The 13,525-nt window shown below is 34.3% G+C and overlaps 2 protein-coding genes across 2 annotated transcripts; both read left to right on the top strand.

Annotated features, from left to right (window-relative positions):
- Positions 1–6,336: 6,336 nt before the first annotated feature.
- Positions 6,337–7,657, top strand: LOC131076390 (NDR1/HIN1-like protein 6). The gene has a single exon (XM_058013536.2). It carries the CDS (start codon positions 6,592–6,594, stop codon positions 7,411–7,413), a length of 822 nt encoding a protein of 273 aa, XP_057869519.1. The 5' UTR covers positions 6,337–6,591; the 3' UTR covers positions 7,414–7,657.
- A 4,429-nt stretch (positions 7,658–12,086) lies between these two features.
- On the top strand, positions 12,087–13,434 carry LOC131076389 (NDR1/HIN1-like protein 6). The gene has a single exon (XM_058013535.2). It carries the CDS (start codon positions 12,155–12,157, stop codon positions 12,974–12,976), a length of 822 nt encoding a protein of 273 aa, XP_057869518.2. The 5' UTR covers positions 12,087–12,154; the 3' UTR covers positions 12,977–13,434.
- The last annotated feature ends 91 nt before the right edge of the window (positions 13,435–13,525 follow it).

Here is a 13,525-nt window from a genome sequence, read left to right as displayed (position 1 = left end):
GACTCCAACGAAATTCTTCCTTATCAGATGTTTTTTTACTTTCGATGAGCTTAAAAAGAAAAAACACTTTTTATTGACTTCGGTACAAAATGAAAAGAAACATTTTACTGCTGGGTTTAACAAAAATAAAGATACAATGCCCATGCCACACTCGATGAAGTTAGAGTAACTTTGGTGAAGATCGCTTAGAAATGCATATCTTGCTATAAGTAAAAAGTTTGAGGCACAACACGAATATAATAAGCATGAGGTGATTCGACAAAGAAAGCCAAATAAGGCCCGCATCCTTCGGTGGAGAGTGGGGACCTTGGCCACGCTGCACACCATATACTACAAAGACTATTCATATAGTAAAAGACTTCATATAGTAAAATGAAAGTAGTAAATCACTGATCATGTATTTATAATGGTCAATATTTATGTATAAATGTTTTAGTAGTATGTTATGGGTCCAATGAAGCTACACATAGGTCAATTATGGTCCAAAAAATACTAAAAAATGGGCAGTTATTGGTACATATGGAATTTTTTAATCTTTAAAATTAGTAATTGGGAGGTTGGGTGTGCAAGGAGTGAAGCAGCTTCATATTTTATGTAATAATGGGTATTACAATTTTATAATATTATAAAAAAACTTGTAATTCTTCAAAAGGGTAATAAAAAAACAAAAGTCAAAGGAACAATCAACAAATCATCATAAAAAGAAAAGCTTCTCCCAAGTGGTGGCACAAGGTCCTCAGGCTGATGTGCCTCTAGTTGCTGCCTTTGTTCCTCAGGAATGTGTGGATGCTTGCACCCCGACTGATTGTTTGAAAAATGTTGGCTCTTCTTCTTCAATGGATGACCCTCCCGCATCCCAGATTGCTGCTGGATCTTCTGCTGTCCCTACCTCTGTTGTTCCTGCCTCTCTGGATGCTGGCTCTATTCCTCCTGATGATGGGAGGTCCTTTATTCTGGATCCATCCTCTTGGCAAAAGGCTGCTGCTAGGGTTGTGGAGGGATGGATTACTGTTAAAAGTAAAAAATCGAAATTGTCCTAGTCCTCTTTTGATATGACCCTTCGATCCCACAAGGGTAGGACAAATTCTTGATCCTTCCTAGTTGGGTTAGGGCTGCCAGTTTTTTGCAGCCTGTGTTGGTGTTTGGTGGGGGTATTTTTTGTTCCCCTTCTTTTGATTGGTTGTGCCAAGTCTCTATTGTGTTCTGTTTCTTTGAGTGGACTTTCAATTTTATCTTTCGGTTCGGGTTACAGGTCCTTCTAAAACCTGTCTTGTAAAGGGTTTCTAGTCCCTTAAAAACTTGTTTTTCCTTAATCAAAAACAAATCATCATAAAAATTATGAATAGAAACAAATTAAAAACAATATATGTAATTATGAACCTTAGAGAGAGAACCACAGATGTTTTACGGCAATATATTACATTATGAGGCTCCAACCAATATAACACAATAGATATTTTGTGACTTTGTTTTTCTAAGAGGAGAGAAATTTATGAAATAGTACTTTAGAATTAAAAGGGAGATTAAAAAATTAGAAAGATAACATGTTATTTTGGTTAAAAGAGATTAATAAAAAATATTTATAAAAATCTTTTTTAAAAGAGGAGGAATGATTATCTATTTAAATAATTATTAATTTAATGAAAATTTTGTGAAAGCATGTGAAGATTTGAAAACCACCCCTTAAAATGTTACATAAAGAATTTGTGTGAGAGTTGGAAAGGAAAAGGAGATCACTCAAGGAAGGTGGTGGTTTTGTGAGCTATGGACATTAGAGGAGGGGGCACATAGAGTGTGTCCAACTTGGGTATTGAGTACACTCAAAATTGTCTTGGCTAGGGCTTTGATACTTTTGCATGGTGCATGTATGCACATTTTATGTTTTTACATAAGTTCTCCAAAGTGTGACATAGTTATGAGAGCCAATACCACTAAAAGCTTCTTAGGGTGAGAATGACTATTCCAAGTGCTTTAATTCATATAAGTATTGGAAACCTTTTGTAACATCTACTTAATTAATCACTAATAAGCATGCATTTTCGTGAATAGGATGATAAGAATGCATATCCAATCTAGGAGTCAAATACCACATGTAACAACCTCTTTGATAATCACTAGATAAAATAAGCTAATTAATGAGTATAGTAACATTTTCTAGTGTCAAAAAAGTCAAAAGTTTGAATTTTTTTTTTTTTTCTAACATATAAAGTGAATCAACAATCATTAGAACTAATGCAATTCTATCTAGCATAACCATAAAACTCAATCATTATATGCTACATACTTAAGTATACACACCTATGGTAACCATGTTCCTCATAACAATTCAAGTTATAATATTGTAAACAAAAAATAAAGGCAAACAAGTAAGAGAGTCCTCCTCACATCTCAATTAGTAAGGCATGTGATAAATAGTATATCATCATTTGTATTAGAAAACCTTGTCAATTCATTTTCTATAACTTGTAGTTGAAGAGAGAGAGCATCATCAAGGTGATATCCACCCTACCTCGAAGCATTAAGCTTCCTCATGCTACCCCATTCGAAGAACTCAGCCCATCACAAAGGAATATGTGGTAACATGCATGGTGGAGGATAATGCAATTCAATCTAAGTAATGCACTATGTTCACTATGTTACATCTATACTCATGCAACACATATCTAAGGCATTCATCCATTGAACATATTTATATGGAGGATAATGCAATTCAATCTAAGTAATGCACTCCTAGGTGTGAATCAATGATGATCAATATTTACAACACAAAAATTAATATTTACAGCACAAAAGGTCCCAATCATCTCACTATGATATCTAGACATTAAAGGATAGAGAAAACAACAGCCCAAGGCAAGCTTGTAACTAACTCTTTGTTCCTATGATTTTTAACTAGTAGAGAGGAATAGCTAACAAAAGGTAAGTCATTGATTGTAGGTTATCACTCATTAAGCATGAAAACAAAAACTCGTGGAAGGATCATAACCTAAATTTTAATCTTTTCTCATGTATAACTAATAGCACTAATTATCATTTGAACCCATATGGTTGCAATCCAAAAATAAACTATAATTTGAAACTTCCAGATTGGAGCAAAAGATAACATTGAAGTAGTCATAACTTTTACATCCCTTAGCCAAATTCAGAATTTCAATATGTTCTGGAAAGGGGAAGTAACGAAGAGAAAAACCCATAACTTTGTTTTGCAAAAAACCCAAACACGCGCAAGCAGTTTTTTCTGCAACTCAACCCATTAAACCACTCAAAACAACAGTTTGTCAACAGGACTATCTTAATTCTAGATAGTTAAATATGCTCCTTAAGTAGTAGCATAGTTGGCTATACAAAATCGTGTAACATATGTCATGAAGTAGAAAAATAAAACTATATCATTTCAAAAGTTTGACAACATATACATCTTCAAATTTGAGAACAAGATAAAGCCATGAATTTCAGCTATGAAAGCTCATTAAGAAATACTAATGCTGATTGGTATGGTTTTTACAGTGTCCAGAAAAGAAAAAAATATACTGAATTATTAATCCCAGGCAATAAATTCCAAAAATTCTAAAAAAGATCGTTGCATTGCATCTTTCTATTGAGCCCAGACTCAGGTGTATATAACAAATTAATTAGATATTGACATGAGAATTGAACAATAGGTTGCTGATAATAGAAACCATATCAAAATTCAATATATGAATTTGAGTATTTTGTTTGACTGGGCTTACCTCTTGGAAGGGCAGAGTATGGCCTGGCTAACCCTTTCCCAGCAATTAACATACTAGAGGTTGCTATGAAATTCTCAGGAATCATTTGATAAACTCCAATATTTCCCTTTTCCCTTGCCTTGCTTCATGTCCAGGAAATAACATGTCTCTTGGATAGCATTCCCCCTCCGAGAAAAATAATCCCCTTATTAAAAAGTCCTTAGAATTTTTATGCAATACAACTGGCAGCCAGTTTCCCATAAGCTTTTTCTAGTTTCTTGCCATGAAACACATGCATGCAAATTTGTGGAAGCACTAAGAAACACGTGGGAGAGGGAACCATTTGAATTCATCTATTTAGTTTTATTATTTGTTTTACTTTAAAAATCAATCAATCTTTTGCTTTTAAAATAAAGTAAGAATATTAACACAACAGTATTTAAGATAAAATAATAATAATCATTGATAACATTAATTCTATTTCTTAGCTATAGTAGTATTATTATTAAAATATAATATTATTTATTTAATATTTAATTACTTATTTATTTCAATATTATCCATTTAGTTGGGGATTTTGACGGAACATTAAAATTATTTGTGCTAAGTTGGCTTATGACCTATTAATTTTTCTATATTTATTTTAAACTATTTTCATTTTTATGCATTATTCATAACTAATATAATTATCCAAAAATTGGAACTCATAATTCCTAATCCTATTATCATACTTACAACCTAAGGACATAAGACTAGGTGAATGTGTGCGTGTTGGTCCATCATAACAAGTTACCACTCTGGCTAGAACCTTTTGCTCGATGATACTCTCTCTCCAACCCCAAACAATATTACAGTTTTCTACCACTCTTGCACAATTAGTTATTGACATAATCATTCTTCAATAATACTTAACATAATCAAATTACTAGCTAATTGCTTTCATTGAAACAACTACTACAATAATCCAATAATTAAGCGAGGCCAATTAAAATGGGATGTGACACCTTTGATGTTGAAAGTAACTGAAAATATTATATATAAAAATTTGAAGATAATATGATTGAGTTATGTGATTGTGTTATTCAATTTATTATGTTAATTATTTACTTTGGAATTCTTAAAATTTGTCAAATGTAAAGTTTACATTGGTTCTTATACATCTATTTTAATAACATTAGATCTTGTGAATTATTTTAACTCTAATACATAATCTATTAAATTTGTTTCTAATATTTAATCAACTATGGGAGAAAAGTGGCATTACATTTTGATTCACAACCTAATGATTAACTTCCTATATTTAGGATTTTCTTTATTCTTTCAATTTTTTTATTAACTGGACTTTTAAATGCCTAAATTTTCATGTGCAATGAAACACTGGGGAAATTGAAGAAGCTCAAGTCTATAATATAGGAAATTGATTGCATTCCATGCCCCTACACATCTACATTTAACTTTTGGTAGCCTTGTCATTTCCAATGAAATAGTTTCTTGTAACACATTCCTCAATAAAGACAACATGATAACAAATAAGCTTGTTAACATGTCATATCCAACATATTTATCCAAGATAGTTGAAACATTTTGGACCATTTCCATAATGAGCATAAAAATATGCACACATTCATAAATAAACAATTCTCTACCTAAGTGACTTCACTAATGCAAGAAATATAATATTAGGTGACCTATTGAATGTATATATGTCCGTTGATCCATGACATTGTCAAAAGGCTTGGAGGAGGATGTGAATTATGCTAGTAGCAATAAATACAATATTATTAACATATTATTCATATAATCATACTTTGACTAATCCTACCTTGACCTGTGAGACATGAAAGAGGAGGAATTTATATATTTTATATCATTCCATAATGGATTATCTATCTAGAAGAATGAAGGAATGAAAATTAAAATTGAACAATGTAGAAGCCATGGTCATTATAATCGACTGTGAGATTGAACCTATCTAATAATAGCCACATAAACCTTGACATAAATTCTAACTCTACTCTTCAAGATATATGTCATATCTAGAATTCTAGTACTTAATCTATAGACTTCAAGCTTGTTTGTGATTAAATGTTCATCACTATATGTACAAGTTTTCCTATATAAATGAAAAAAAATACCATAAAATAAAATATAATTATGAACACAATTAATTCACGAGAACTTTTAATTCCCTCTTAGTATATATTAAGTTTTTAAGAAGACTCTTGAATAAAAAAGTAAACTATGGTTGGAATAAAAAAAAAATTGTTCAACAGCAATCCAATAAATTTGTTTTGGAGAGTTGAAATCTTCAATCTGTAGAACAGATGAGAAATCACCTTGTAAGGAGATACATCCATTTCATTCCTAAATAGCAATACTTGTACTTGCACTTAGAGAAGACTTTATTTATGGAGATTTTGTTATGCAGACCAAATATAAATCCGTGTAAAAAACTACGTCTCAAACACGATCAATCCGTGTAAAAAGCTATGATACAATTTTGAAGATGTGTTTTCAATGAATAAACGGGAGTCGGGACTTTGAACATCAAATACTTTGAAACATTGGGGTATGATCAGGTGTTTACCTATAATATCTGCAATAAACGCGCTCTTTCAAAGCAGAAGAGAAACTCGTAAACAGTTATATGAAGTCGCCGAGAAATAGAGAATACATCGGCTCACGCGTCATTCGTGTGCCCTCCAACACATGTTTTCTGTCACCAATTTCTTGGTTTTGTCATCACGCGGCCACCTCATCGCACTTACCGTGTCGCGACATAGCCCGCGCCTCTATAACCATTCATCTTCATCACTTCAACCACTCATCGAATCTCACCCCTTTCTAAAACAGAAATCAAGAGCAGAATTATTTCACAGCAATGGCAGATACACAGCGGATTTATCCGGCCACGGAGGACGTAGAGAAGGCGGCAGCGGCAAACGAATATGCACAAAAGAGCACGCAGTCGAGCGCTCCTCTAGCGCCGAGGTCCAGCTTCGTGTCAGAAAAAGGAGAAACTGACTCAAACCCTAGCAAAGTTGTGCACATCCAGTATCCCAAGGACCAAGCGATTCCTCCACGAACTGCCCCGAAATATTACTCCCGCCGTCCCAAGCGACGCTGCAACTGCTGCTGCCGCTGCCTGGCCTGGACATTTTGCCTCCTGTTCACCTTTATTGTAGCCATCGCCATAGCCGCCGGTATCCTTTACGCCGTTTTCCAGCCCCGGATACCGAAATATTCAGTCGACAGCATTCAGATCACTAACTTTACCGTCGGCACAGATGCCGCGGTTTCGTCGCGGTTTGTGGTCGGGGTAAGGGCGAGGAATCCGAACAAAAAGATCGGCATTTACTACCTAGATGACAGTTATTTTGCTGTTTTCTACTCCGGCACTGAGCTCTCTAAGGGCAAACTACCAGCGTTTTACCAGGGGCACAAAAATACTACGAATTTAGACGTCTCTCTTACCGGAACTAACGTGCAGATCACGAGTGCAAAGGTTTCGTTGCTGACTGCAGAGCAGAAGGCGGGAAGCATTCCTCTGCGTTTGAAGGCCGATGTTCCCGTGAAGATCAAGTTTGGGAAATTGAAAACGATGAAGATTACTTTCCGCGTGCGCTGCGATCTTGTTGTCGATAGTCTGGATGCCAATACCAGTGTCAATATTAGTAGCAGAAAATGTAAGGTGAAGCTTTGAGGCGATGGTCTGGATTTGCAGATTGATTTTCTTTTTTAAATTCTTTGTTCAGTTATTAAGAGACGACGGCCCGGCTGGAATCGTTTGTGTTACAGGGGGTAGTTAGCGCACTTTTTTCCTGATTCGTTTATACCGCTACTGTTACATTTTTTTAGCTTGTATATCTCGTTATATACTGTGGTATATACATATAGCCTATATATTATTTGATTCTTTTATTAAATAGCATCTTAGTTAAAAAGTCTCCAACGAAATTCTTATGAGATGTTTATTACCTTCGATAATCTTAAAAAGAAAAAACACTTCGAAATTCTTATGAGATGCTTATTACCTTCGATAATCATAAAAGAAAAAACCTTCGATATTCTTAAAAAGAAAAAACACTTTCTAATGATTTCGATACAAATGAAAAGAAACATTTTACTGCCAGGTTTAACAAAAATAAAGATACATGATACATGATACATGATACATGATACATGATACATGATACATGATACATGATACATTGTTCCTTGCCACACTCATTCATGATGAAGTTAGAAGAGTTACTTTGCTACTTAAAAGTGCATATCTTGTTATGACTAGAAAGTGACAGGCGCAATCGGACAATAATAAGCATGACGTGATTCGACAAGCCAAATAAGGCCCGCATCCTCTCGTTGAGAGCAGGACCTTGGTGACAGCTACTAGTGGCAATTGATCAGGGATTCGAAGACTAATTATATATAGAAACATGAAATAAACCAATTTTCATATAAAAATATTACAATCACTTAAGGGAAGCAGTAGGCATTATAGCTAATTTTATGCATCTACAAATTCTAAAGTATACATTGAATTTTGATAATTTTTTTTTTTCTCTTACATGTTTATAGCTTTTATTTTGGCTTCTAGGTGATGCATTTTGTGCAATTTCTTAAGTACGCAAGGGTCAAAAAGTACCCATTTCAAAGTGTCACCTAATACCTGCTTAAAGATGCTTTAATAACCGTGCACTTAAAATTACCAATGCTTATGCACAAAAGCCCCAATAGTTGTGTGCTATAGTACCAATAAAGGTGCACAAATGAGCCAATTATGGTCCAATAGTGTAAAAAATGAGGACTATTGGTACATGTGAAATTTATTAATGGACTTTTTTCATTTATTCTTTTGGTTTTTTTAAGTCAGTAATGGGGGGTTGGGTGTGCAAGGATTGAACGATTATTGGAACATGCACCATAACTAGTGCTCTTCCCCTTGTTTAATAAATTTTAAATTTTTGAGGGTTTTATTATGCAACTTCATGTTTTATGTAATAATGGGCATTACGACTTTATAATATTACAAAAAGAATTGTAATTCTTCAAAAGAGTGATAGGTAAGACTAAAAACCAATAAAAAGTCAAAGAAACAATCAACAAATCATAATAATTGTGAATAGAAACACATTAAAAGTAATATATGTAATTATGAACCTTAAATAGAGCACAACACAATAAATGGATCAAAAGCCATATATTATGACATGTAAACAAAAATCCAATGTAGCATCAAACACAACTAAAGCATTCAAGGATTGAAAAACCCTTATTGAGGGATAATAATACCTCCTCGGATAGACTATCGATGCTAATATGCATGTTTAGGAACACTATAGTTTAAAATTGGCACCATCTTAGCCATGGAATGTGATGAAGAACCCCTAAACAAATAAAACACACACTACCTATTAATTATGTTCTTCTAGTTGATCTAGTCAAAGTGTCACTAAGGTGGGTCAGAAGTGTGAACCCATTTGTGACTTCTAATACACCATGCTAATGAGATACAACCACTATTTGATCTAGAGAGAGCATCATTAATGTGGGTTGAAAGTGTAAACCTACTCATGACTTCCAATACACCACAATAATAAGGTCTACAACTAATGACCTGGCAAAGATTCTAAGATAAGTGCATCAAAATCCCTGCGTCCATATTGAAAGTGTAAAAAACCATCCTTTGAGACTTCCTTCTTAAGCACCACTAGATCAAATGAACAATTGTAGGCTCCTTTAGCACCAACTCTTTTAAATCCTCTTCCCTAGCTTTGATTAAAAGAGACAAGCTCCATTATAGAGTCAAAAAGAAAATTACTAACCACCTCCCAATCTTGTTATAAAAATTGACCAAAATAATTGCCCTCAACCTAATGAGTCTAATGACCTTTACTTCTTCAAAACCTAAGATTGTCTTTCCCAAATTCAATCCATTTATAAACAAAAGATGAAATTTTATTTAGCCTATAATTGGAAACATGGTCTTTCCCATAAATTCAAGGGAGAAAGAGTGTCATAACTTATCATGAAAAAAATACCAAACCTCAACCACAAGAATACAAACTAGTTCTCTATAGCCAAAAGCTACAATCCCACATGCCATAAAACCTAAAATAATTGTCAAACCAACATGTGATATCTTTTCATGATTTCTTTCTTACACCAAATGGCATAAATATCATGAGCACCCCTCTCACATGGATTTAAGCTAATGATACTCCTTCGCTAGCCACTAACATTAATATACACTTGACATTAGTCATTGCCATTTATTCAAACCAACATCCAACAAGAAGAGAATTATATAGTTATACGAGCCCTAGTTTATCATTTTCAATAATAATGTTGAGTCCTTCCCAGTTCACTATGTCAATACTTTCAATAGAATATTCTATCCCCTTATTTTCTAGTAAGTCTACAATTTTGTTTTGTTGTTGCAAGTAATGCATGTACTTTATTGAGAAAATATTTTTTTCCATAAAATAGCTTCCTCAACATACTCTCATTTTATAAATTTAGACTATAACCATTTTTAAAGCTTGTATTACTACTTGACAATCAACTTCAATTTCAATCCCTATGAATTCCTCCTTATGAACAAAATCAATACCACAATGAGTGCTTCCTAGTTGGCTTCATTATTGTTTTAATAAAGGAAATTGATTCCATTCCATGTCGTAAACTTTTAGCATTTAACTTTTGGTAGCCTTGTCATTTCCAATGAAATAGTTGCTTGTAAAAGCTTAGTTTGCTTAGTAAATATAACAATAGCAAATGACTTGTTAATATGTCATGTCCAACATATTTATCCAAGATAGTTGAAACATTTTGAACCATTTCCATCATGAGCATAACAAAGCATATACAGACATTCATAGATACACAATTCTCCATATAAGTGACTTCACTAACACAAAAAATATGATATCAAGTGACCTATTAAATGCATATATTGGTTTGTTGATCCATGGCATTCTCAAAAGGTTTGGAGGATGATGTGAATTATACTAGTAGCAATAAATATGAGATAATTAACATATTATTCATGTAATATTAATTTGATATGCTACACATGAAAGAGGGGGAATTTATACATTTTATATCATTCAATGATAAATTATCTATCTAAATAAATGAAGGAATGAAAATTAGAGTTGAACGATGTCGAAGCCATGGTCATTATAGTTAACTGTCATATTGAACTTCTCTACAAATAGCCACATGAGTCTTGACATAAATTTTAACTCTATTCTTCAAAATATATATAGTGTCTAGAGTGCTAGTATCTAGTCTATAGACTTCAAGCTTGTTTGTGATTAAATGCTCGTCCCTATGTGTACAAGTTTTTCTATATCAATGAAGAAAAATAATATAAAAAAATATTGTTATAATTATCAATACAATTAAATTCAGAAGAACTTTTAATTCCCTCATTGTATGTATTATGTTTTTAAGAAGACTCCATTGAATCAAAAAATATATATTTTATGAACTATGATTGAAATAAAATTATTATATAATTACTTATATTCAATATTAGTCTAAATTTTTTATTTTTTATTTTATTTTAAAAAAATGAAGTCTGCAATCTATAAAAAAAAATGACAAATCACCTTCCTTCTAAGGAGATGCATCCATATTATTCCTAAATAACAATTACAGTGCCTTGTGCTTGCACTTAGAGATTTTGTTTTGCAGACCAAATGTAAGTCTCTTATATATTTATATAGTGGGTCCTACCTTTTTTAAGCCATGTTCAAATAGTACATATCATGATTCATGTCTGGATTACTATCCCCTATGTTAATTCAATATAAATTTAATCTTCCACCGATGCGTGTGTAAAATAAAATAGCTCTCACCAACGTGTACAAAACTATGATACAAGCTTGAAGATGTGTTTTGAATGAATATCAAATACTTTGAAACATAGGGGGTGTGAATCATGTCTACGATACTATTTCCTATGTTTATTCAATATAAACATAATCCTCCACCGATAAGTGTGTAAAACTACGTCTCAAACACGATCCGTCTACACATTTAGGATACAAGCTTGAAAATCTGTTTTCAATGAATAAACGGGACTTTGAATAAACATCAAATACTTTGAAACGTTGGGGTATGATCATGTGTTTACCGATGATATCTGCAATAAACGCGCTCTTTCAAAGCAGCAGAGAAACTCGTGAAAAGTCAGATGAAGTAGCGGAGAAAGAGAGAATACATTGGCCCACGCGTCTTTCGTGTGCCCTCCAACGCATGTTTTCTGTCACAAATTTCTTCCTTGTCTTTATCATCACGCGGCCACCTGATCACACTCACCGTGTCGTGACACAGCCCACGCTTTTATAAGCATTCATCTTCATCACTCCAACGACTCATCGAATCTCGCCCCTTTCTAAATCAGAAATCAACAGCAGACTTATTATACAGCAATGGCAGACACACAGCGAATTCATCCGGCCACCGAGGACGTAGAGAAGGCGGCAGCGGCACACGAATACGCACAAAAGACACCGCCGTTGAGCGCTCCTCTGGCGCCGAGGTCTAGCCTCGTGTCGGGAAAAGGAGACCCTGGTTCAAACCCTAGCAAAGTTGTACAAATCCACTATCCCAAGGACCAAGCGTTTCCTCCACGGACTGCCCCGAAATATTACTCCCGCCCTCCCAAGCGCCGCCGCAATTGCTGCTGCCGCTGCCTCGCCTGGACATTTTGCCTCCTGTTCATCTTTATTTTAGCCATTGCCATAGCCGCCGGTATCCTTTACGCCGTTTTCCAGCCCCGGATACCTAAATATTCCATCGACAGCATTCAGATCACTAACTTTACCCTCGGCACAGATGCCGCCGTTTCGTCGCAGTTTGTGGTCGGCGTAAGGGCAAGGAATCCGAACAAAAAGATCGGCATTTACTACTTAGATGACAGTTATATTGCTGTTTTCTACTCCGGCATCGAGCTCTCCAAGGGCAAATTACCGGCGTTTTACCAGGGGCACAAAAATACTACGAATTTAGACGTTTCTCTTACCGGGAATAAAGTTCAGATCACCAGTGAAAAGGTTTCGTCGCTGAGTGCAGAGCGGAAGGCCGGAAGCATTCCTCTGCGTTTGAAGGCCGATGGTCCCGTAAAGATCAAGTTTGGGAAATTGAAAACGATGAAGATTACTTTCCGCGTGCGCTGTGATCTGGTGGTCGACAGGCTGGATGCTAATAGCACTGTCAATATTAGCAGCAAAAAATGTAAGGTGAAGCTTTGAGGTTACGGTCTGGATTTGCAGATTGATTTATTTTTTATAATTCTTTCTTCAGCTTTAACAGACGACGGCCAGGCGGGGACTCGTTTGTGTTTCAGGGGTTGTGATGCACAGTAGTTTTTCCTGATTCGTTTATACCGCTACTGTTACATTTTTTGTACCTTGTATATCTCATCATATACAGTGGTATATACATATATATATATTATTTGATTATTTTCTAAAAAAGCCTTTTAGTTAAAAGACTCCCAAGTAAATTCTAGCTAACGAGACGTTTATTACTTTCGATAACTTAAAAAACACAAATTAGTGACTTCGATACAAATTAGAAGGAAGCAACAATAGTAAGCGTGATGTGATTTCACAACTAAAGCCTAATAAGGCCCGTGTCCTTTCGAGGACCTTGGTGGTAACCGTGGTACCACTAGTTGCAATTGATTTGTAAAATACATTATATACTTAAAAAGAACATTTATATATAGAAACATGAAAAGTAAAACTAATCGTCATATAAAAACACTACAATCAACAAATAAATATAAATAGATATTT

The sequence above is a fragment of the Cryptomeria japonica genome, chromosome 7 (assembly GCF_030272615.1).
Source record: "Cryptomeria japonica chromosome 7, Sugi_1.0, whole genome shotgun sequence".
NCBI lineage: Eukaryota > Viridiplantae > Streptophyta > Pinopsida > Cupressales > Cupressaceae > Cryptomeria > Cryptomeria japonica.
This window is presented reverse-complemented; position numbering and strand designations above follow the sequence as displayed.

What these genes read in the sequence shown, in the direction of transcription:
- LOC131076390 (XM_058013536.2), top strand. Translation starts at nt 6,592, where the DNA reads ATGGCAGATACACAGCGGATTTATCCGGCCACGGAGGACGTAGAGAAG.
- LOC131076389 (XM_058013535.2), top strand. Translation starts at nt 12,155, where the DNA reads ATGGCAGACACACAGCGAATTCATCCGGCCACCGAGGACGTAGAGAAG.